At 37.8% G+C, this 26,123-nt stretch overlaps 1 protein-coding gene across 2 annotated transcripts in view; it reads right to left on the minus strand.

The window, feature by feature from the left end:
• The window catches only part of RB1CC1 (RB1 inducible coiled-coil 1), a gene marked incomplete at its 5' end in the record, with an annotated part of 66,365 nt that extends 40,614 nt beyond the window's left edge, over positions 1 to 25,751 (minus strand). Inside the window, 6 exons of one of the 2 annotated variants that reach the window (XM_082498876.1) lie at positions 2,044 to 2,214; positions 6,128 to 6,563; positions 7,552 to 7,754; positions 18,515 to 18,685; positions 18,949 to 19,075; positions 25,645 to 25,751. In XM_082498876.1, the coding sequence (XP_082355002.1) occupies positions 2,044 to 2,214; positions 6,128 to 6,563; positions 7,552 to 7,754; positions 18,515 to 18,685; positions 18,949 to 19,075; positions 25,645 to 25,715 (1,179 nt within the window). The remainder of the gene's footprint in view (positions 1 to 2,043; positions 2,215 to 6,127; positions 6,564 to 7,551; positions 7,755 to 18,514; positions 18,686 to 18,948; positions 19,076 to 25,644) is intronic. The other variant, XM_082498875.1, reaches the window with a different exon arrangement.
• Positions 25,752 to 26,123: the final 372 nt, after the last annotated feature.

Here is a 26,123-nt window from a genome sequence, read left to right on the forward strand (position 1 = left end):
TCCCTATCTCCAACTGAAGTTCTGATTTTCTAATTGTCTTTCTGTTTGTAGACCATAAGGGTAACAGAAAATCTCTCCACAACTCAAACCTGAAGGTCCCTTGACTGTTTCTAACTCCTGAAGTATATAATGCAGCTAACACAGCAGGGTCGTAACTCCTTTTCAGCTCAGAAAAATCAAACAACATGCCTCCACTACATGGAGTGGCACATGAGCTGCATAACATTACCAGGAAAAAGGATAAAGGACAGTGAAGCAGCACACCAATTTTCTGGTTGCACTTATTTGACTCCAGAACTAGCTGAAGGTCAGAAGACCACAACATGTTAAAAACAAACCAACAACCCTGTGTGACAGAAAGCGCTCAGCACATGCCACCTGGACATGATGCAGATTTCATGCATCATTTTCCCTTTTGCATTGAGTTTTTTTCCATTTCTGTCTTCCGTTTAATGAGAGACTGGATGAACTAGTAAAAATGAATCAATTCATAGCATCCTGGTCTCTAGGTTGCATACAAGCAATTGCAAACTACAGGCTATCTTTGACTGTCTACCATTGGCAGAGTTGTCTACTCTTAAATGCAGCTGTAAACCCGGTGGAATTTAGACAGATTTGACAGGGCTACCAAGATGATTAGGGGACTGGAACACCTCTCTTATGAAGAAAGACTGAGGGAATCGGGTCTCTCTAGTCTGGAAAAAAGACAGTTGAGGGGGGACCTGATCCATGCTTATAAATACTTAAAGGGTGGGTGCCAGGAGGATGGGGCCAGGCTCTTTTCGGTGGTGCCCAGTGACAGGACAAGAGGTAACAGGCACAAACTTGAGTATAGGAAGTTCCACCTAAACATGAGGAGGAACTTCTTTACCTTGAGGGTGGTAGAGCACTGGAACAGGCTGCCCAGGGAGGTGGTGGAGTCTCCATCTCTGGAGACATTCAAAACCCGCCTGGACGTGTTCCTGTGCAACCTGCTCTAAGGTGTCCCTGCTCTGGCAGGGGGGTTGGACTAGATGATCTCCAGAGGTCCCTTCCAACTCTATGATTCTATGGTTCTATGAGAGAGATATATATGGGCAGATACTAAGATAATAGTTAGAGCCAGATGTTTTCTTTTCCTTAGGCTAAGAATACTCATTGAAACCATCAATTTTCAAATAAGCTTTAAACATAAGTAACTACAAAGTTTATAGCTGTTAGGCATCTTCATCAGATCCTATTTTTATTAGCAGCTTTGTACATTAATGTGCAAAATGTTACGCAAATACAGCGCAACCTATTTTTAAACCATTCACTAGATTTAACAAGATAGACCTTAACACAAGAAACACCTTAAAAGGAATTTTCAAAATTTTAAAATTTTACCATATTTTAAGTGATTCTTGCACATCCAGAAGAAATCTAATTTCTAAAATAAAAATAAACTAGATGTATTCTACTCCAGAAACAATACCATATACTGATGTATCTCAGAAGCCAGCAATTTTACACCAGTGCTTTGATGAGAATGCTAACTGACTGAATTGGAAGTAAATATATTTTTCCCAGTTGTAACCAAGAGAATGTTGACAGAAATACTTCAGCCATAAAAATATGCAGCTTAATAAGCAGTTGACAAAGTTGCAGTGAACTATAGCTCTGCATATTCCTAGCGCAATAACTAGGATATTTTAAGTAAGACATTTTTGTTTTGTAGAGTGACTTTTTCTCCAATATAGATGAAGCATAAATATAAGCCCTATATTTAAGTTCCGCTACTGTCCTCCACCCACTGTTGCATTTTCAACTAGTTTGATGGTTTTAAAAAGTATTTAAGTTAATGTGGTAGTTGGAGTTATGAGCTGAAAACATGGCCACAAGATGTAAAACCACCAATATTTAAATAAATTATTACGAATATAGCACCTCTGTGAGCATCTCCAGTGTGATAAATTGAAAACGATCTTGCCTTAAGACATGTAATTTTTTTATTGTAATCTTTAACAGCACAGACATATCAAAAATCTACCACCTTCCAATGTTACACACACAAATGTGTATTACCTGAGCAAGTTCTTTTTGTTCATTCACCAGTCTGCTGCAGCTTGCTATCATCTGGTCCAATGCATAGAGCCTATCCTCAAGGCCTTTAATAGCCTTCATGTTCTGATTATCTAGTTTGGCAATAGTTTGTCGACATTCTGCCAGAAAGGGTTGGATAATCCCTGGATCAAGCTGAAAAAAAAAAAAAAAAAAAAAAAAAAAAGAAAGTTTTATTAGCAGTTGACACATTGAAAGGTGACATAAGCTAGCTACGTGAGTTTTTATAACCTTGATTTTTTTTTTTTTTTAAATCTAATGTATGTCTACATCTGTCATCTGTTTCAGAATTCTAAGTTAATGAGTCTGTGGATTTTATATCACAGCATGAATGTCTTTGCAGTACTCCAACCAGACCATCATACAAATCAGGATCCTTTACAAGGGGAAGGAACATTAGTTGAGGGCACAGGGCAGGGTTACGGGAGGAAGAGGCAGTTTAAAGATAATGGACACAGTCTACACTGGAACAGAGTTCATAAAGCTACAATCAAAACAAGTGATTAATATGACTCGGCGGAAAGTGCAGTAGCAAGGGTGGTGGAAAAAAGCTGGAAGACCCATTAGCCTTTTCCCACTAAATGTTTTAATTGATTCCTTAGACAAGCAGATCAGTTCTAAGTAACTGGAAAACAAGCTATGGAAAGATAATATATTTGTAATACTTTTTTTGCTAATGGTTTTCCTAGTAAAAACACATTTTTTAAAATTATTCCATCATATTCCTTTCACAGGCCATTATGCAGAAAAAAAGTGTTTGAAATGTGAAGAGGCTACCAATGTCCACAGATATTAAGGGTGACTCTTGCAAGTTTCACTATACAAGCAGTAAAATATATTAGTCTCTATTTCCTTAGTTCTAAAAACAACATAGGTAATTGCAGTAGCTTATATAGGACAGTTTAGTCTAAACCTGGAAAAAATTAGTTAGGAAAATAACCTAAGAGTCACTAGATGTTAGCAGAATATGAACAAATGTATGCAAATTTATCCAAAATGGTTATGGCATGCTAATATATGAGAATCTAGTGGCAAGGATACTATCCTGTGAGGTCACACTAGTTGTGACAATACAGGCTTCTTTTGACGACATGCAGGGTTAATGTCAGTCACATCACAGAGCAAACAAATTAACCCTCAGAAAAGAAGCCATTTATGAATTAATATTAGCATAAATAAAAGTACTATTTTCCCCTTAATCTATTATTTAACTGAATAAAAGCCTTCATACACAGCACTTTTTCATTCTGGAAGCACCTTTCTAGGTTTTAGACTGAGGAAACTGAAGAGGAAAAACATTACAAATTAAGGAGCCACTACAAAGAATACATCTTTCATTCTCTTGAAACAAAACAACCCCAAAACATACACACACAAACAAAACCAAACAAGACCATAAGGGAAGTACTATAAACTGGTAATTAGCCCAGAACTTTTCAGAATAAACAACTACAGTTACTATTAGTGTGACACAATACATCAAAGTTTACTGAAAAATGCAAAGGTCTATTTTTGGTATGTTATGAATGGTCTCATGAATCTTGGCCTTTCTCAAATGAGTTGTCTATTTTCAAGAACCAGTTATAAAAATAGTCTCTGGGATTAAACCAGACTGGTTTTATAGGATCATCTTCATTGCCACCCTATTCAGAATTACTCCACTGCAACATCCCAAACGGTTTCTTGAGAGACAAAATACTGAAGAACAATATGGTGTGGTTATTTTTTCTTTTTACTTTCATACACTAATTTTTATATCTTCTTACAAAAGAAGAGCCTATTCCCCTCATTCCACCCTGTAATTTATTTCCTCCATCCATTCTTTTTATCCCATCTTCGACCTAATTGCATCTGTAGCACTCAGCTCTACTTTCACTGCTAGATAATATTGCTAACCTCATCTTAAAAGACTAGAAAAGACAGACTTCAGAAACATCTGGTTGTTTCTTACTTAACCACTGCTTTTGCTGCAGCCTAGGTTTCTGCAGTTAGAAGTGTAATTTTCCAGAAACACCTAGAGGCTAGGAGAACCAGATACCTAGCAGCACTCTGTACAACACACCAGTTCTGCCAAGACTACCAGAATCAAAGGTAAAAAGCTCATATTCTGATGTTTTACACTTTCATGAAAATCTTAGCCAAATTCAGAGTTTAAAAAAAAAAAAATAAAATTGCATTCACAAACCATTTGTATGTTTCACGTTTCCATGAAGGAAGGAGCATGGGAAGAACGTGGGAAAAGCAATAAAAAGAAATTAGTGCCATTTTATTCTAGCTTGCAATGTTAAAGGTTCATCTCAAGTAAATATTAAAAGAACAATCATGTTCCAAGATATTTCTTTAGCATTTTCTTCTCCTTTTCAGCTACAGGCCAATTCTGTTTTGAAACTAATTCTAAATCAATGGTAGGCAAAGATTCAATCCTTTGCTTGTGCTGCTATCAAAACAGGGTAAATTAATGTTTTCCTAAGGAAAACCAGGAGCTATCCCATTACTTCAAATCTTTGGATTTTTTGTGAACCAGAATAGATCAATACTGATCAATTACAGTTGTTCTGGTAGTGGCCAGAATAGTCTGACTAAAGCATTTTCCCTACCTGCCAAATCTGCTTATGTCAAGAAAACAAAAAGAAACTTCATTGTTGCAGAAACAATCACATTTTTTCCCTACACAAACCAGCTTAAGTTACAAAACAACTACAACAGTTGAAACAAAGGGTTTCTGACTAGTCTTAGATGAGGCAAGGATAGAAAGCACACAACTACAAGACAGCCTCTCTAAAACACGTGATGTATGTCAGACAACTACAAGCTGATCAACAAAGGCACAATAAGTATATAAATAAAGTGGTTATTGTTTCCTTTTTGTATCTTTAGTATCACTATAGTTTATTTGGAAGCAACTGTTTAATGTCTGCCCTTAAAATATTCATTTTTAAGAGACATTACATTTGTGCCCTTTTAATATTATGTATAAAGTGAATTTAATCTCTAACAACTGAACTACTGGGTTTTGTTACTCTTGTTTTTAGGCTAGTAGGAAAGTACCTTGGAGCATTACTGAACAGGACAGAGAACTGTCTCAGACTTCAGCAATTAGGAAGTTTTTCACAAACAAAACTGAATATTTCTTTTGCTAAAGAAAAAACTTGTAAAATCTAATCTTCCCCTTAGCCTTTTCTGTACTACTAAAATTTAAGACAGCTCAAAATCTTAAGCAGCCCTTAATCTTAAGTCAAATTCTCCAACTACTTTTAAGACGGAATCGAAAAAATCAATGTACAGAACTGACTGCATCATAACGATCCCTAAAGCAGATGGGGTTTAGACATAACTGAGTCTTCCAGTCCTACCTTAAGGAAAAAATAAAGTGTCAAAGACAACAGAAATCGTTTTATTTGTTCAAGATATATTGAGTTGTAATAGTGTAAAATTATACATATGCAAACAAGGCTAGACAATGTAAGGAACATATGCTAAAGTGAAATCAAAGAAAGAAGGAAATCTCAAGGCAACAGGTTTTTAAAAGGTTATAATGCTCACTGGTTAAAATAATCATCTGGAAAGTAAAGAAAGTGAGCAATGTTTTATTCTACCACCAGCAGAAATACAAACTGACATGTTTGGCTCTCTGAGTGCATCTGTATCAGCTAATAAAGAACACATATACATAGTATGTAAACTTATCACAATTAACATGTATTTGTCCCATACTTGAACGAAGGCTTCCGTATTTTCAACACAAAGCACATTAACTTTGGTTCAGAAAATCTTTACTTTCACTACCAAAACAATTTCTATGAAAAAGGCAAAGAAAGAATAGAAGTAAAGTCACTTTGCTTGTACGCTACAAGAAGCTATTGGCTTTCCAACAGGAACGGCTATTTGAGAAACAAGCAAGATAACAAGCATTCATTGTGAAATTATACATTTTCCTAAAGGTCAAATTATTAACACTCAAGAACTCTTAAAATACTTCCCACATCCCCATTGCCACCCCAGCAACATTCAATGCAATATACTGATTTTTAAAGAATTGGTAACTTACCCTGCTCATAGAATCAAAACATTTTCTGACCAGCGATTCAACATCATTAGGTCTATCTTGAACATTTATCCAGTCTAACAAAGACACATTGAAGGAATGCTGATCATCGTCTTTCAATTCTACTGATGTTTCATTGTCCTGGACAGTAGCATTTTGACCAGATTCCTTATCACCTTTTACATTTTCAGGATCTGTGCCTTCCAAAGCTGAATGTTCAACTGACTTGCAAAATGAGGCTAACATTGATTTATTGTTCACTTTAGATATATCAGAAGAAAGCACCGATTCAGCAGATTTCCCATCCTCAATTTCTTCACTCTCTGCCCCTCCATGCTCAGCTGAAGAATCCAGTCTTCCTAAACATTCTCTGTAACTATGTCTTGTTAGGCACTCCAGCAGTGGTATCTTGGCCATGACAGAAACAGCAGAACCCAAGCTTTTGAAAAAAGGGTGAAAAGAAAAAGACATCAGTACCTAGAAGCCAATATGACATAAAAACTTAGATACAAACCACACATAAAAAAGTATTATTTATTTTAGAATCGAAGCAGAATTCAGAATTAATTCGGTAAATATCCTTTCAAAATACTGTGTTCAGTGTCAACATCATGGGAGGACAGCTAAAGAAGTTACAATTTTTGCTTTCTTCCACTGCTGAATATGAACTCTACCAAACTTCCAAGTAGGCTTATGCTTATAATGTAATGAAAAAAGGACAGTTTATTAAACTGTCTATATATTTGGTAAAAGCTACAAAATTCTACTTTTTTTTTTTTTTAAGTTAAAACATAGTCATGCTTTATTTCTTTAATATGTTCTATTAGGCAAAAGCACTATTAAAAAGCACTATTTTATTAAAGCACTCATAGAATTATCATAATACTATAATGTTCAGAAAGATGTCAAAGATTTTCCTTGAAGTAACATCCAGAGTTTGGAGGATACAAATATACATACACATATATATATACACACACGCACACTCTCAAAGTTTTACATATACACCCAAAGATTGTGCTACAACTTTATAGTTTCAACATAGATCATCATTCTTAGTATCTGCTCAAGTGTACTAAAAAGCAATTAATTCATAAGTGCAAATATGTATTTTAATGTTGATTAACGTTTATATTATCTAGCTATTTCTAGTGCATATTTGGAAGGACTTCAGCTCTGAAACAGCTGTTCATTAACAAGCGCATCTTCCACATAATTCAATACAGGTTTCTGCATGCTGATGAGTACAGGGAAAAATGTCAGTTAAAAAACTGACTAGCATAGAACAGAAAGAATGTTCTCCATGACACATAATCAAACAAATACTGGCTTCATTAATTAGAGCTAGAACAGACATACAACACAAAAAATAAGTTTAAAATATAGTAACTTTGGAGATTGAGGCTGAAGTTTAATGGCAAACCTACTGTGTAAGTTTCAACTTGATATCATCTATGGACTGCAGGTAGCTTGAGTATACATTTTCAAACTTGAAAAGTAGTTTTTGGTAAGAGTATGTACAATCTTCCAAGTTGGCCATTATTGCAGCCCAGCCTTGATGCTGAAGATGTTCATCATGTACAAGACCTTCACAAAAGGAGCAAAGTTTCTTGGCAACCTCATACATTTCCTGAAAAAAAAAAAAAAAATTCAAACAAAAAATGCAAATCACTTCAGGTTATTTGTTTTATATAGTTACCACAGTAATGCGAGACATTTGGAAAATATTAACATAAAAAGTGTTAAATTTTGATAGCTATAAAGTTGTACACCTTAAAACTTTAACCAACAAAACTTCCTCTATTCTTAAATAAAAAAAATTGATGACAAAAAATGCATAGACAATTTACTGAGAAATATCTTCAGAACAGGCAGGTGAAAGCTGCAGTTCCAAAAAGCCTTGTAAAATTAATTAAATGCTGCTTATCTAAAATATTCGGTGCACACATGCATGAATAATAATGCATGTACCAATCTGATAGAAAGAGCTGGCAAACAAGGTCAATTAAGGAGAAAACTATTGATGAGCCAAGCAGAAGCTCAGAACAAGACAAATGAATTGCAGGATCAGTCAGCAGAAGCACAAGTGCATCAGATGCAAGAAGAGATGCACGAGGAAAACAGAAGGGCAGATATTAATCAATAGAAGCCTTCAATTAACTAAACTAGATGCATCATGAGGAGCAGCAGTGCAGAGTGTCCACAAAACTAAAACACACCCCGAAACCTGGTATATGCAAAACAACGTGGAAGTTTTTCTGTTAAAGAACTGGATGACAGAGGCATTTTACTGCCATAAGAAGGTGAGAATTTAACAACAACTCAACTTGGCAGAGTTAAAACAGCGATCTACACATGGCAAGTCCTTTACCTTACTAAGAGTGCACTAGCAGCAATGACTACTATATTAAATTCCAACATTTTAACTCCTAGTAACTAATACGGTTACCAAGTTTAGGTTACCAAGTTTAGGTTACCAAGTTTAGGTTACCAAGTTTAGGTTACCAAGTTTAGGTTACCAAGTTTAGGTTACCAAGTTTAGGTTACCAAGTTTAGAAAACAGACTGTCCAGCACAAAGTGCCTACTACTCAAATACCAGAATGAGAAAGTAAAACAAAAGTCATACAACAAACCTTTAGCTCAGTACTTTATCAGTAACATACTACATGGAAAATATTCTCCTGAGCATACCTATATGTTGGGTTTTAACATATACTTACCCTCCAAGGAAAAAAATCTGACTACTTTTTGCAGGTTGAGCATACTGTTAAACTAGGACTGAACACATAACTCTGCTCTAGTACATGTAAGAAAACCATGCATGGAGAAACAAGTTATACAAATACAGTGAGAGCGCAGTATTAAAAACCTAGCACATCAGCAGCAAATGCATTCTGAAATATACTGAACTCACGTTTAGCAGCACATATGCATACACAGAAAAAACTGAGCCCACCAACCCTTATCTTCCTGAAATACACCACAAAACTGCAGACCATTTTATTGAAACATTTCAGAATTAATATTGACAAAACCTGAAAGTTATACACAACCCCCTTTTTAGAAGTCCAAGCCTTGTCTCAAGCAGCATGAAAAAATTCCACTGTCCTTCAAATCATCGCTAAGCTATCAGCAGATTAACAATTTTGATATAAACACATATGCAACTCCAAGGAAACCAAAAGCTATTACAAATTTCTATCACTTTGTAGTAAAGATTGTATTTGTCATCTTGTTTTCCGAACTTCGGCCACTTCCTGTGCACATGAGAATATGTATTTCCAGTTTGAAAAGAACAGTTTATTTGCTGCATGAGCTCTCAGTTCCCAAGTCAAAATCAACTGATAACACAACTGGGACAGCATCCAGATAGTGATGAAATCTGCAAGTCATTTTTGTCAGACTATCTCCAGCTTGTCTAAGTAACTTGTATTCACATAAGCTGACTAATGCAAGATTGACAACTTGAACAATTTTTCATTATTTTCTTAAATTCACTTTGTATACAAACTACTTAAAGGCAAATTCCACAGCATATAAAAAAGCAGAGTTATGCTTCCTCAATTATCCTTTTCAGAATGAAAAGAACAGGCTGTTTTACCCAAAAGTATACTACAAAATACACCAAATATATGAAGCTGAAAAGGTAACTGGATGCCCCCATTGTGTTCTAATATATGACCTTGGAACATACACAAGCATTTCACTTTCAACTCACAAACACTATTCTCTTCCTAAAGTCAACCTTCCTCCAAACTACAGGCAATAATTCCAGAAGTGAGAGCATATGCAGAACTACATGTTAGTTTGAAGACTACAACAATACAAGCCAGCTACAAAAATCAAAACAGATTATAAAAGTCTTTTTATGCAGTTGCTTCAAGCGAGTATTACAGTTACTAGGGAAAGTAAAGACTGGACTTCTACCTTCAAACAAAATGTTTCTTTAAAGGCCCCAGGTAGATACTTTTGTTAGTTCTATTTTCCTTTGGATAAACTCACTTAGCATGGCACAACTCAAACGTGTAATAAGGAAATGTATACACTAGGCTTGATATGACTGCAGTTTCTGCCCCAAAACATACTCTTAGCTAGTGGCCAGTGTTTATTTTTTTAGTTACATCTATTTCTTGTGTTCACAACAAAAGTCAAGTTACAAGTTGGTGTTGTCCTATGAAGCTTTATTATATGTCATACTTGATGCTCGCTTGAGAACCTAAGTGTTGTCAATCTAAGGTTTTAGTTTTAACACGGTTGTTTCCTCAGCAAAACACTTTCAAAGACAAAACAGAAGTCACAAGTTACCAAATTTTAGTAGGAAGGAAAAAAAAAAAAAAAAGTCATTACAATTGAGAGTTTGTTACACTACTTATGACCAGCACTGACACTCTGCAACTAAGGAGTCTAACCTGTGGCAATTTACCCAAATTTAACCAAACCAGGAGCTTGTGTTCCAGCAGTCTGACTCCTGGAAAAGTGAGAGTAAACAACAGTATTTCCCAGAGTGGCAAATTAGTATTTCTTTATTTTTTAGCAATCATATAACAGAAGGGCATTCTAATAAGTGTCAGGATCTGTCATATAACAAAGACAGGTCCAAAGGAACTGTTACATAATAATAAAAAATCCCCAATGCCATCTAAGTATTCAACTAGCCATTCACTGTCAGATGAACTGCAGCTCCTTGTTGTATATGCAGGAGACGTGGACCTTAAAACAAAAAAATCCCCTTATGAAAGCAATCATAAACACAATAGTGAGAGACAAAAGTTTTTTTTTCTGAGCTATTTAAAGCCCACTGAGCTCAAAATTCATTAGCCTGAAAATCAATCTAGAGTTTCTTTCAAATAATATGTTTTCAAAGTTAACCTGCAAGCTAATACACTATAAGTCAAACTGTACAAACTAAACAGAGACATGACTGTTTCAGGGCACATATGCAAGTTATTACAACAGCATGCCATATTATCACCCTCCCAAAGTTATTTTTACATGCGTATCCCAAGTACTGAAGAAATTCTCTCTGGGTGGTCAGGGGACAAGCAATGAAATTCTGTCTGCATGGATGAACGCGATTACAGTGGGTTCCCCACTACTGCTTCTGATGCTGGTTCCTTAGGCAATATCATGAAATAAGCTCATTACATTCAAATAGCAAGGAATATTACTCTGAATTCAGGGGATGCAAGTAAATGGTTCTAACAAAGTTCAAACCACATGGAGTAACTATTTGTCCACCTATCAGAACTGTTTCGGTCTTAGACTATACTAAGCAGATACCAATGCAGGAAACAAGAATACTATGTTAAACCATTGTTTTATTTTTTACTGCTGCACAGAGGGATCAAGAAGAAAACATTGTTTCAGTCAATCCTACAACCCTGTTCTCAAAATGTGAGGGCTTGCAGCAAAAAAATAAAGCGGTGAAGCTTTTTGCTTCCTTTGAAGTATCTAGGTAGCTTAAAAATAGGTAAAAACTACACAGATATTTCTTTCTTATCATTCCATCACTACTGAAATACATCTTCAAGTGGTTTGGCTTCCTACCATTTTCATAGACAAGATTTCTGGGGAGACCTCCTCAAGCTACTTTAGCAGGATCAAGACCAATCTATTTCACATAACCAGTATGTCTGTATGCAGAAAAGCAGCTCTCTGCTAAATGTATAACGTCTAAAAACTGAATTGTGTCAGGCATATAAATAAAGGTCTGCGATCCAACATATGTTTTAACACTTCTCAGTAAAGTTGCCAGCTCCAGCAAAGAAAATGAAGCCTGCCTAACAACAGGCTTGCTTTTGTCATTGATTTTTCACAGATCCACTCAAGGGTAATTGGCAGACACCCAATGGTTCACAGAGCATAAAAATTAACTTCAGCTCCCTTGTAGGGCTACGTCCATTTTACTCAGCTATACCAGCATACCTAGAACACTGACAGCTTCACCATACCACTGGAACATGGACCTCAAGAAACACCACTACCAGTACAAGACTAGACAAACCCAGGCTAATCTCAACTTGCTTTTATGCTGAAGAGTAAATAAAGGCATCTTCACTTCCTAATTTGTCAAGAAATTTAAAGGCCCACAAGACTTTTATCTTTGGCTGGGTGCTTTAACAGAATGTTTACTTGAATTATTTCCTTCGATCATCATAATTTAAATTTAGGTGATTCTTCTGACTGTAATTACTTCCATTTAGAATGTTTCAACCAAAATTATTAGAAGCAACACCTAAAACAGAAATTTAAAAGGTAAAATATTTCCCCTCAATTTCAAGACTTTGTCTATGCATCCTACTGTCGTAATTCTGCTCATCTGAATGAAAAAAATCTGAGAAAGGTCTGTTTGTCTTAAGTGGGTTTTGGACTTACCTCTAAAGAACAAAAGTTCTCAGGAAATGCAGGGTTCTTTCCATTCTCTACAACCCTGTGGTAAAAGGAAACAAGTCATCAAAGTCCTCTATTGCCACGTGTCTGAAATCCTGCAAAAAGGACTCCTTACAGGTTTCGGTCACCCTAAAAAAATCAACCTCAGGCCAACAAAAAAGATCCTTGAAAGTGAAATTACACATGCCTATAGACTATAAAAGCAGGTAAATGCTTATACAGAAGGTAACTGTTATCTTGCTTACCAAAATTAGTAACCAAGACTAATTCATACATCTCCAACTAAAACATCAGTAAAGCTACTGGATTAACCCCTTCAAGGTTTCAACTTTTAAAGACTGTAATTGGAACAGTTAACTTCACTGTGACTGATATTTCATGGCAATTTCTCTCCTTCGTTAAACAGCTGATTACTGCTTTGTCCTTTAATATTGGTCATTTTTGGTGACTGTGTCCTTTGGACATTTGTCCACACAGTTCACAGCTTATTACACACTCAGAAAGTATTTATTTCAGCATAATACAAAATAAGTTATTCTGCAAGTCATAGTTTAGTGACTTTTTCTTCAGTACTGTTTTCACTAGCTCTTCACTCTGACACTAAAAGCAGGCTTGGAGAAGTCAAGTGACAGAATTTACTGCCAAAAAAAATACTGAGAAGCTGACATAAACCACCACAGCCAGGGAATCAAACCATGGTACAAGGTAAGTGATAAATTCTGCTAGCTTGATTCCAAGCCACCAGTCTTTTTCTTCTGGTGATTTTTCTAAAAGCTCGATCTAACAGTTCTGGTTACAAAGACCAACCAAAACAAATGCTGTATCTTTTCATATACCTTAGGGTAAATTAAAATCTACTGCATTTTAACCCCACACAGCTCGATTACTTAAAAGAATTATGAGATCAATTGCTAATCCGAGTTAAAGATGACTGGACTTCTGTGGAGGAGCTAGAATTTTGTCTGGCTATTAGTCTAGTAATTTAGCCAAAAGGAATGGATAGCATTATTTTAGCAATACAATTGCTAGAAACATTACTTTAAAACTTTAATGCTCTTTAAGGCATTGTAACTCTTTTCCAGAGGGTCTCTAAACAGCTTTCTAGTGAAAGAGCATTTCTCTAAATAGTAGATACGCAGCTTTCGGGAAGCATGATTATACTTCTTGGCTTAAGTATTGTGAAGCATTTGGAACTAAACCAAGAATGATCTAGGTACTATGACTGCAGCCATGGTTTTATGCAACCAAACAAAATGACCACACAGTTTCTTATCCTCATTCCCATTTCTCAAAGACAAACCGACCACAATTAACAGTTTGATGATGGCAGCAACAGTATCACACGCAACGTGAAATATATCCACTAACAAGAAGTCCAAGTTTTCACTATCCTCCTTCTGGGACTAATAACATGAGAACTTCACTTAGACCAATAAAAGAAAAAAAAAAAAAAAAAGAAAAAAGAAGAAACTTCCTTTCCTAAAGGTTAAACTACCAGAAATTATTTTAAGCAGTAGTGTTAAAAGACCACAAGATTAGACAAGATGCACACAACAGTTTATTGCACAATGCACTGTGTAGAGAACAGCTTGTCTTCTCCTAAGCTGGTGTGTACGTAACTTTTTGCAAACTGTGCACCTCACTGTCCACATACTGCAGCCCAAGGCCAAACTGCTGAGCAGGAAGAGAGGTGGGAAACCAGGCTAGTTGTAAAAAGGCAAGCTGTAACCCTTTTGGCACAGATCTCAAAAGTTTTTAGTCAAAGGGAAACCAGGATACCGAGACATAAAATGAAAATAAGCTTAGAAAGTTGCTTTAACTGAGAGTTAAAAGCCAATGAGTAGATACAATAAAAACTGCCCAAAAAGGAACTGATTAAAAAAGCTCATGAAACAAAGACATCACACTGCATATGACAAAACCTATGGCAAGAATTTCAGTGTAATTGGTAAAGGAACAAGTTAAGGTAACAGATGTAGCTTCTATTAAGCTACTGAAGCTTTACACTGTGAATTCTATAACAAGATATTGGGTAGTCAACAGGAACTTAAGAAAATCTGTATAGATGTTAAAATCATGAAAGCAAAAAGAAAGAAAAAATTGAGGTATCTTGATATGATAATCACAGTATCGTAGAAAACCGAAAAGGAGGTAATAAGTTTCCCACATGAATTATTTTTTATTAGAAGGTATTAAAATCTAAAAAAGGTTACATATAAGTTAACAAAATTAGTTTCAATTGGGGAAAAAAAAAAAATAATGGCTCCTTTTACATATAGCCTTTTGTCCATGTATGTATAGGGTATAGGTATAAGAATGCCAGGGCCTCCACTGTGAACTAAAAGATGACTTTTATTTATACCTGAATAGTAATTAAAGATATCTGAAGATTATGGAAAAAAATGCAGAAAGCAAAACCAGAATTGCAATCAATAATGGTCAGTTCTAGACAGGCAAAAACAATGGAGAGAAAATAAAGGCATCAATTATAGAAATACTTGTTAAAGAAGACTCTAGAACCACTTGTTAATGTGGAAAAAAAGTTAAAAGCCATATACCAGTGTATACAAAGTATGGATCAGAAAAAGTGAATCAGAAATATCTGTCCACCTTTCTCCACAGTACAAATAAGGTTCAAAATAAGGCGAGGTAAAAAAAACCACCACCTTTCACACAGTTCTACTGCATAGTTGCAAAGTAGTCCAAATTTTTGGCATCTGTGACTTGAACTGTGATTAAATTCAACAGTTTTCAGGAAGACTTAAAATGAGGGAGAAACAAGACAGAAATAAAAGTCTTCACACCCTGAAATATTGATAATCTTACGTACAATGAGTTTGAAGTTAATAAAGTATATGTAGGGCATGAAGTACAAGAGATAACCAAGAGCTCTTGCACAAGCAGTTAGCAGCCATCTTCTGAGCAACTTTTACCATTTCATATGCTGTTTACAGTTTCATAACAGGTCTGATTTTAAAATGATACTGTACATCCTCTGAGCAGAACAGATACCAAATTAAACAGAAACTAGTAGCTATCAAGTATTCTCCCCTACTTTTACATAGTTATACATCACTGTTTCTTATTGTTGACAAGAATAGGTAAGACTTTCTATCATAAGCAACAATTTAGATTGTACCTTTTATTTTCCTAATACAAAACATTTTTATCATGTATTAGTAGCAAATATTAAGTTTAATTAATTAAATTACCCTAAATAATTATAACAGGCAAACCTCTCCATCAAGTACTGCCACTCTGCTTTCCTAGTAAAGCAGATTACTGTTCCTCTAAAATTAATAAAAAGACAAAACTTGGATCACTGTAAGGCAGATTTTTCATGCCAATTTTGCAGGAAGTCTCTCATACAATATTCTCCACGTGGCTTTGGATGCATCAATCTCACAACTACAGAGGTTCAAGCCCTCCCCAGATCTTAATCAATTTTGAGAAGGATTAATGTCCCACGTTCCCTCTTCCTCCCAGCCAAGTGGCTTATGGTGAACCTTGAAGAAGATTAATGTTCTAACCACATTCCCAGTCCTCCCTTAGTTTCTTCTGAATTACTGCTCAATATGGTTCAAGCAGGCATCATGAAAAACTGCTTTAGAACAATACAGCTATACTCCTTTATACAGTTTTCACACCTTGGTGCATCTAAAGTCATGATAGCCTATTTACTAATCTTCCACCCTCTATGATGGTTTTGTCATTTGCCCAACCTCCCAAAGAAGTACCCAATGTACTTTCACAGCCTAACACAGAGCTTATTGTTTTGAAAGATTTAAAATCTTGGATAAAATTAACTATGGGTATAAAACGTATATCAGATTTAAGAATATTACTACCTATTTAATCTTTAAATACATTTCTAAGTTTTTCACAAAATATTCTACTATCACTGCAGTCTTTTTACAAGCAGGGAAAGACTGGAGAAAGTGGGAAACAATAACATTTTTCAAGAAAAATCTGCAAGCTAAAAATAAATCCTCCATTCTATTTAGATCTGTGTTTGAAGACCTTTAAATGCCAAATTCCTCCCCATCCCGTCATAATATTAATAGGTGCCATCGAGTATGGAAAGATTTATTTTCTTCTTGCAAATCAACTCAGAATCCCTCTCTAGATAAGCTTTTCAGTCTCTAGCTAAATATTATAGCTTCAGTTGGCCAATAATCGCTGTACTCCATGCAGAGACTTTTAAGAGTATTTCTGAAATATGGGCTTCCCTTACAGAAGTCTTGCCACCAGAATGAGACAGTAAAGATCTAAATAATTAATTTAAAAGCAGAAACGCTGCAATAAACTTGCTTGCTCTGTGTATTAATACAACCTTCAGAATTAAGGGGGAAGAGAAGATAAAGAGCTTACTCCAGAGGAATTAAATCTGTTCTATCTGTATACTAACTTCACTAGACCAAAACCAAAATTAAGACTCTTAAAGGCCACAATATCAGGGATGGGATAAAGAAAGAAGGTAAAATATCAACAATGAAAAATGTGAGACTGGGTACCACCATCTTTCACTTCCATTACCCTAAGTACAAACACGAAGACCATAGTAATTACTACAGCCCCCTCTTTCACATGAAATCAAAGTTAAGCATTTAACAGGTATCCCCCTTGCCGACTTTTATAAGATCCTCTTAACACCTCACAAAAAATGGTTTTAAAGCACTTCCCATTTCAGCTGCTAAAACAAGAATCCTCACACTCTTCAAGAAGCACAAATGAAAACCTCCCACTCCCAGTTGAATTCACATCAATATCCACTCTTCTCCGTATGACAGTCATATGATTCACAGATCCCTAATAACTCAAGGTCCTATTTACTAAGTCAGCAGTAACTGTCAATGGTGGAGAGAGGAAGAAAGTCTACTGGACTCAATCCTTGCCTTAAATCAGACAGTATGTCAAGGTCAGATTATTCAGGCTAATTTTCCCCCTCCCCCGCCAAGGGGGAAAACCAAAAAAACCTTGTACTACATGCAAGACTTAGCACTTTTCTCTGAATTCAGCTGTACAGTATGAAAACCCAGTCACTTCAAATGCTAAATATTCTTATGGACTGCATTAAAGTTGTCACCGAAATGAAGAAACTTTATTACCAAGACATCATGCTAAAAACATGTATTACTATTCATTTTGTTCTAAGTGCTAAACATAACCATTACCTCACTCCCTGCCATTGGAAGTTTATGTAATCTTTAGAAACATGAGAAATATTTCATGCATTTAAACACAACATTTGAAAAGGCAAATGAAGGCAGTATTTCCTAACACAAAGAAAAGCAAACAGTCCAGCTACTGAAGACATTGTGTCACTCTCGAACATGCAGCCATTTCTGTTGCATGCACACTTGATATCTTACTGACCATGTTGCAGGGAACTAGTTCTCCCTGTCAAAAGTAAGTTAGATTACAGAAGTAATCAAATTGGAATTCTGAAAAGTTTGCTTTCTATGCAAGTAAAAGCCAGCACTCAATAATGAAAGACCCGCATTTTCAGAAAAGGAGGCTTAGTTTTTATGAACGCCTCACCAGTTGTTTAGACATAGAAGATGGAACAGAAGCTTGGCAAGGTGCTTTTGAAAATTATACTGCTAACTTTCTACTTGGGTTAACAACATTTCCAAAGTAACAAACTTTCCTTTTTTTCAGGTTGAGGCAGACTGAAGACACTGAAAATGAGGCAGAGCATTCAGGCATGGGTCCAAAGCACTAAGATTGCTTTTATTTTGCAAATGCTGTAAACATACACATCCATAAAGCTGTATTACAATATGCTTTTGAAAGCTTTGAACATGCTGAGCAAGTAAGCACATTTCAATACCTACCTTGAAACTTCAAGACAAAGGCTCTGAAGAATACACTATCACTAATATGCCGTTCTTACTGTACTTTGAACAAACTATTTCATAATTTGTATCAAGCTTCCTCTCCGACATACAAAAAGGTTATTTTCCTTTAGTGTGCATGTACAGTAAGAATTTACTTACCACAGCAAGTTGTGTCCGTGATGCTACCGTATGAAACACTGCAGGCATCATGAGAGATTCTTCTACTTTCAGTTCCATCTCGTTCTCTGCTGAAAATGTGGTTTTGGGGATAGCTGGTGGACGTTCACACAAGATCATTTCTTTGTTGAATAAAAAAATTGGGTTGGTATCCTACACTCAAAAAGAAAATGAAACCAAACACTGAGTAAAGGCAACATACTCTTCAATCACTGATTATTTAATCACGTGGCTAACACGTCTTAAGAACACATTAAAATCTGCATGTATAGGTTGAATACATAAACATCTGTTTCTCAAAGTGAAGAAATCCAGCAAACAATACACTACAGAAAAATACTAAAAAATCCCTTAGTTAAACATCTTTTTCTTCCCCATAAATGACAGTTTAGACAAAGAATGTCATATGCACTTACTGTTCCAGCACTGTAACTACACACTCTTCTGTCTGGTGCCATACACTCTCCTCCATTGACAACCAGTACTTGGTGCTGAATGGCAATCTTATACTTTGTTTGAATTGCATGTTTCAGATCAGCCACACTGGAAAAAAAAAAAAAATAAAAGGGAAGAGAAGATGACACTATCAGCATATTTGTGTCTCTAATTTTAAGTATTCCTGTAATAGAGACAGGTGACCTGTCTGTGTCAAAACAGAACTTTTTTAAAGAGCTATAACTTTTTTTTTTTCCTGCACAATGACATATTTCTAAGTTTTCCAAGTGCTATAACATGTTGCATTCTGGATATCCAGCTAATAAGTTATCAGCTAAAAAAGCAAAAGCCTCTGCATTACTGGTAAGTAATCTTTTTCCAAGATGATGTGATAGCATGCTGAAATTCTGGATTAAGTCACATCAAGCATTCAGGATAATAATTGTAAGAGTTATATTATATTCTTCCAATATATACTTTAAGAACAAACAGCTGTCTAACTGAAACCCTAGAAGGTGACAACGAGTATTCACATTTCATTATGCATAATTAAGCACAATTTCACCTAGTCAATTCTGAATGATTTACTGTACACAAAGTGCAGTACAGCACTTAACAGTAACAGGAAATTAAACTATATATGCAACAAATGTGTGATCAAGTAAATGATCTGCTCAGGCAGGTGGTCGAACTGAAGGAAGAGGTAGAAAGGTTAAGAACTATCAGAGACTGTGAAAATGAAATAGACTGGTGGAGCCATACCCTGAGGCAAAGGCAGCAGGAAGAGGCTCCATCGGAAGTGGATTATCCCCTTCCCTCCTGTCACCAGGCGGAAGGAGAGAACTTAAGGGATAAGGGGGAGTGGAGTCAGATCCCTCCCCAGAGAGGCAAGCAGAACCCCTCACAGCCCCCCTCACCATCCTAATTGCCCTTGCAGAATAGGTATGGGGCTTTGGAAATCAAGGACCAGGCAACTGAGGATGGAAAGGATGATCCATCCAATGAGGTGCCCAGTGCTGGGCACTCACCCCGCCGCCTCAGGACTTCCTCAACCAAGAAAGAAAGGAAGGTAATTGTGGTAGGTGACTGCCTTCTGAGGGGAACAGAGGGCCCTATCTGTAGACCGGACCCATCCCACAGGGAAGTCAGCTGCCTCCCTGGGGCCAGAATTAAGGACATAAGGAGAAAACTCCCTGCCCTGGTTAAGACATCAGATTACTACCCACTACTGATATTTCAGGTAGGTGGTGATGAGGTAGGTACCAGAAGTCTAAGGGCAATGAAGAATGACTTTAGGGCCCTGGGACGGCTGGTTAAGGGATCGGGAGCACAAATAGTGTTCTCCTCTATCCCACCCATTTGCAGGGGTTGATGAGGGGATAAATAGGAGGAGTCAGGAAATTAACTCCTGGCTCCGAGACTGGTATATCCGGCAGAACTTTGGCTTTTTTGATCATGGATTCATCTACAGGAAACCAGGCATGCTGGCAACAGGTGGGGGAAGCCTAACCCGAAGAGGAAGAAAGAACCTGGGACAAGAGCTAGCAAGGCTCATCTAAAGGGCTTTAAACTAGGTTTGAAGGGGGAGGGGGATGAAACCAGGATTACAAAAGTGGTGCCTGGGAGAAGCGTACCAGTGCTTCTGGGTAAAAGTGTTAGCAAGGTCTTGCAGCCTGTCCCAGTGATGGTGGGGGATGGTGAATTGTGTGACAGAAAAGACATGAGGGGTAGTGATAATTTGGTAGCTACAGTAATGTCTGAGTATGACCAGGTGCGAATTAGGGCTTGTCCCCCCAAGAAAGTGGCAGGACAATTAGCCCAGCTGAAGTGCATCTACACTAATGCACGCAGCATGGGAAATAAACAGGAGGAGCTGGAGGCCATTGTACAGCAAGGAAGCTATGATATAGTTGCCATCACAGAAACGTGGTGGGAGCACACACACAAGTGGAGTGCTGTAATCGATGGCTACCAACTCTTCAGAAAGGATAGGCAAGGAAGGAGAGGTGGTAGGGTGGCCCTCTATGTTAGGGGCAGTTTTGAATGTCTGGAACTTAACAGTGTGGATGACAGTGTTGAGTGTGTATGGATAAGAATTAAGGGGAAGGCCAATAAGGCAGACATCGTGATGGGAGTTTGTTATAGACCTCCCAATCAGGATGTAGAAACCGATGTAGTATTCTATAAGCAGCTGGCAGAGGTCTCACGATCATCTGCCCTTATTCTTGTGGGGGACTTCAACTTCCCAGACATCTGCTGGAAATACTACGCAGCAGAGAGGGAACAGTCATGGAGGTTCCTGGAGTCTGTGGAAGACAACTTCCTAACACAGCTGGTGAAGGAACCAACTCAGGGAAGTGCCCTACTGGACCTACTGTTTGTTAACAGAGAAGGTCTTGTGGGGGATGTAAAGGTTGGAGGTCGCCTTGGGCAGAGTGATCACGAAATGATAGAATTTTCAATTCTTGATCAAGTAAGGCAGGGAGCCAGCAGAACTGCCACCTTGGATTTCCGAAGGGCAGACTTCAGCCTGTTTAGGAGCATGGTCGAGAGTGTCCCTTGGGAGGCAGTTTTGAAGAGCAAAGGTGCCCAGGAAGGCTGGGCATACTTCAAGCAGGTGCTCTTAAAAGCGCAGGAGAAGGCCATCCCCTTGTCTCGAAAAATGATCAGACAGGGAAGACAACCAGCCTGGCTAAATAGAGAACTTTGGCTGGACCTCAGGAAAAAAAGGAAAGTTTACATTCTCTGGAAAAGGGGGTTGGCAACTTATAAGGATTATCAAGATATAACAAAGCTATGTAGGGGGGGAAATGAGAAGGGCCAAAGCTCAATCAGAACTCAGCTTGGCCACTGCAGTTAAAGACAATTAGAAGAGATTCTTTCAGTATATCAATAGAAAAAGGAAGACTAGGGAAAATGTAGGCCCACTGGTGAATGAGACAGGTGCCCTAGTGGTGGAAGACACAGAGAAGGCAGAGTTACTGAATGCCTTCTTTTCTTCAGTCTTCACTGCTAAAGCTGTCCCTCATGAATCCCATACTCTGAAGGCAAAGGGGAAGGTCTAGAGAGAGGAAGATTTTCCCTCAGTTGAGGAGGACTGTGTCAGAGACCACTTGGCCAAGCTGGACATTCACAAGTCCATGGGCCCTGATGGCATGCATCCGCGAGTGCGGATAGAGCTGGCGGATGTTATTGCTAGCCCACTCTCCATCATCTTTGAACAGTCATGGAGAACAGGAGAGGTGCCTGAGGACTGGAGGAAGGCTGACATCACTCCAATCTTCAAAAAAGGCAAGAAGGAGGACCCAGGGAACTACAGACCAGTTAGTCTCACCTCTGTCCCTGGGAAGGTAATGGAGCGACTCATTCTGGATGTCATCTCCAAACACGTTGAGGAACAGGAAGTTATTGGAAGTGGTCAACATGGATTTACCAAGGGTAGATCGTGCTTGACCAATCTGATAGCTTTCTATGATGTTATAACTGGTTGGCTGGATGAGGGGAGAGTTGTGGATGTCATCTACCTTGACTTTAGCAAGGCTTTTGACACTGTCTCCCATGACATCCTCATTAGGAAGCTGAGGAAGTATGGGCTAGATGAGGTGACAGTGAGGTGGATTGAGAGTTGGCTGCGGGACAGAACTCAGAGGGTTGTGATCAGAGGCACAGAGTCTAGTTGGAGGCCTGTAACCAGTGGTGTCCCCCAGGGGTAAATACTTGGTCCAATTTTGTTCAATATATTCATTAATGACCTGGATGAGGGGACAGAGTGTATCCTCAGCAAGTTTGCTGATGATACCAAACTGGGTGGGGTGGCTGACACCCCAGAGGGCCGTGCTGCCATCCAGCGTGACCTGGACAGGCTGGAGAGCTGGGTAGAGAAGAACCTAATGACGGTCAACAAAAGCAAGTGCAAGGTCCTGCACCCGGGAAGGAAGAATGCTAGGCACCAGTATAGGTTAGGGGCGGACCTGCTGGGAAGTAGCTCGGAGGAGAAGGATCTGGGGGTCGTGGTAGACAGTAAATTATCCATGGCCCAGCAATGTGCCCTTGTTGCCAAAAAGGCCGATGGAATCCTGGGCTGCATAGGGAAGAGTGTGGCCAGTAGGTCGAGGGAGGTCATTCTCCCCCTCTACTCTGCACTGGTGAGGCCACAACTGGAATACTGTGTCCAGTTTTGGGCTCCCCAGTTCAAGAGGGACAGGGAACTGCTGGAGCGAGTCCAGCAAAGAGCAACTAAGATGATTGAGGGATTGGAGCATCTGCCTTATGAGGAAAAGCTGAGAGAGCTGGGACTCTTTAGCCTGGAGAAGAGAAGGCTGAGGGGAGACCTTATTATGGCCTACAAGTATCTAAAGGGTGGGTTGAAGGAGGATGGAGCCAGGCTCTTTTCAATGGTTCCAAGTGACAGGACGAGGGGTAATGGGCACAAGTTAGAACACAGGAAGTTCCGTTCAAATACACAGAAAAACTTCTTTACGGTGAGGGTGACAGAGCACTGGCACAGGCTGCCCAAGGAGGTTGTGAAGTCCCCTTCTCTGGAGATTTTCACGACACGCCTGGACGCAGTCCTGAGTAATGTGCTCTAGGCAATCCTGCTTTAGCAGGGGAGTTGGACTAGATGATCTCTAGAGGTCCCTTCCAACTCTGAAAATTCCATGATTCCATGAAATTCGTATAAACATTACAGCCACTTTTAATGTGGACACAGTAAATCAATAAACCATCCCCATTTTTCTTCACCATTTTCATACCTTAAATTCTGGTTGATGACATCTTCACATTACTGCTTATTTTAGACTGTTCGAGACTTTGTCTTGAAGGCACAGGCAAACAGCAAACTAAACAAGAATTTACTAATATGATACAGTAAGTATCTAACTAACACACCAGGGTAGTACCTGTGCAAAAGTATTAAAAACTTTCAGAGTATCAAGTGAATAATCAATATAAGCATCAATGGTTTTGATACAACTCGCAGGGACCATAGCAATGTTACTGGCTGCATGGTACTTGAAAAATAAAGATCAATTATCCAAAATAACCACGATTCAATATGACATCATGAATGACTAACATCTCATGAGCACAAGCTTGCACTCGCCAATTGCGTTACACTAAGCATTCACCTATCACCTCCATGGTCTTTAGTAACATAGCTTGGCCTGGCCACGTACAAGGAGATAGGCCAAGAACCCAAGAGAGTTAGTCTTGCTAGAAAGGGCAAGTCTATATATACAGATACACAGACTAAGAAGTTAAACTGTTCAACTGAAGAGTCTTAGATTGTGTGGTTCAGCCATTAGAAAGCTTCTTTCTCAAAGAACTATCCAACTGAGAAAAAAATTCAGCCCATGCTAGACTATCAGGTGCCTGGACTGGCAGTTCAGATGCCATACCTCACTCACCATGATTTAGGAACAGAATTTCTCAATGCACCAGACAGCATACAGGGGTGCTAACACCTCTGCAAATGACCCAGCAGATCTAGAATGGCTGAGATGACACACTATTACACACTCAATAATACCCTAAGCATCACTAGGCTTTGCAGAAGTGCATACAAAAACAATCAGTGTAGACAGTCTTAGGGCTCTTCAATCCCAAATAAGTTTCAAAATCCAAACCCACTTGTTGAGTCACAAAAATTACAAACAGGAATTCAGGAGAAAGGAAACAACGGATTTGAGCACAAAATCCATGGTAGAAGTCTTTCAAGCACAATTACTTGCAGCTCATTCATCACTGATAGAATATAAAGACAGCAGGTAAGCTTGGCTCTTGCTAGGTCCAAGGTGTATGGCCTATCATGACACTATACACAATTTACATATTAGATCTGAGTCCCACATGAGAACAAGGGAAAAGGATACAATACATCCAGTATATCTACATCTCTCTAAAAGCATCTTCACTTTTGCAAGATGCTTTTAATGTGCAGTGAAAAAAAATACAAATAGCAAAGCTGTTAGGACTTAACTGTGATTCTGTAACACTGCTCATGTTTCAGGTAGCTGGGCATTCAGAAGTTCATGTTTTACATATGAATGCTGTAAAACATTTGGGAGCCTTACAACATAGAACAGAATCAACTTTTACCCATCCTGGACATGAGACAAAAACCTGTATGCCAGCTCTTTAGCATCCAGTCTAAAAATACTACAGAGCACACATTTTCTTCAGGATGAGTATATACTGACAACAGAAAGCAATCTGTAAAATTTCTTCTATTATGCCAGTCAGTAAAAAATAAACCTTTTACAGAGGAATCCTAAATAAAAACACCATCCAATAAAAGGTCACAGAAGATCAGAAATCATTCTGACAGTTTTTCCAAAAAGTACCAAACATAACACCAGACTCAGCTAAGAGCAGCTCATCCTCTGTCACTGCCCCAGAAAGTAAATAACCTCTCCACTCTTTCATGGGACCTCAAACAAACACAACCACCTGCAAGGCATTGAAAACATAAATCAAAAAAAAAAAAAAAACACCAAAAAAACCAACCACCCACCCAAAATTCACTCAAATACATGAAAAACCTAGAAGATAACTAAATGGACATACTAAAAACCAACTGAGTATCATCTCTCCAGAACTCAGAATAGAAAAAGTATATATACTAATTTCTTTTTAATTTAAAAATCAAACAATATGCAAATAATTTACTTTCTTACTTTTGTACAGCAAGTTCTGTGTCAAAGGTAAGGGTAGTTCCAGTGTTGACCAGAAATACATATAGCTTCATGATGATTTCTTTAGATCTCTGAAGTTTATAACTGCCACTGCTATAATCATTTAGAAACTAAAAATAAAAAAACAAAGCGTTAGTTTCACATATGAGTTATGAAAAAGATACATACATGCTTTTGAAAAAATACTTTTAGATATATAGTTGGTGTATACATACGCTCTTATATTCCACTGTTCCTTATCCATTACTAAACATACAGATGCTGTTCTGACTAGAGGCATGGGCAAGGTAGGCCTCTGCATATGCACATGGTTAAGAGAACACATTAAAATATTCACTGAGGAGAATTTAAAAGAAAAGACAAGAAAATTTTCAGCTCTAGAGGCCACCATCTCAGATCATTACCTGGCTTTTCTCAATTATGAAATGCACTTTAAAAGCCCTAGATACAGACATCTTTTC

The sequence above is a fragment of the Vanellus vanellus genome (genome assembly GCF_965231255.1).
Source record: "Vanellus vanellus genome assembly, chromosome: 2".
Lineage (NCBI taxonomy): Eukaryota > Metazoa > Chordata > Aves > Charadriiformes > Charadriidae > Vanellus > Vanellus vanellus.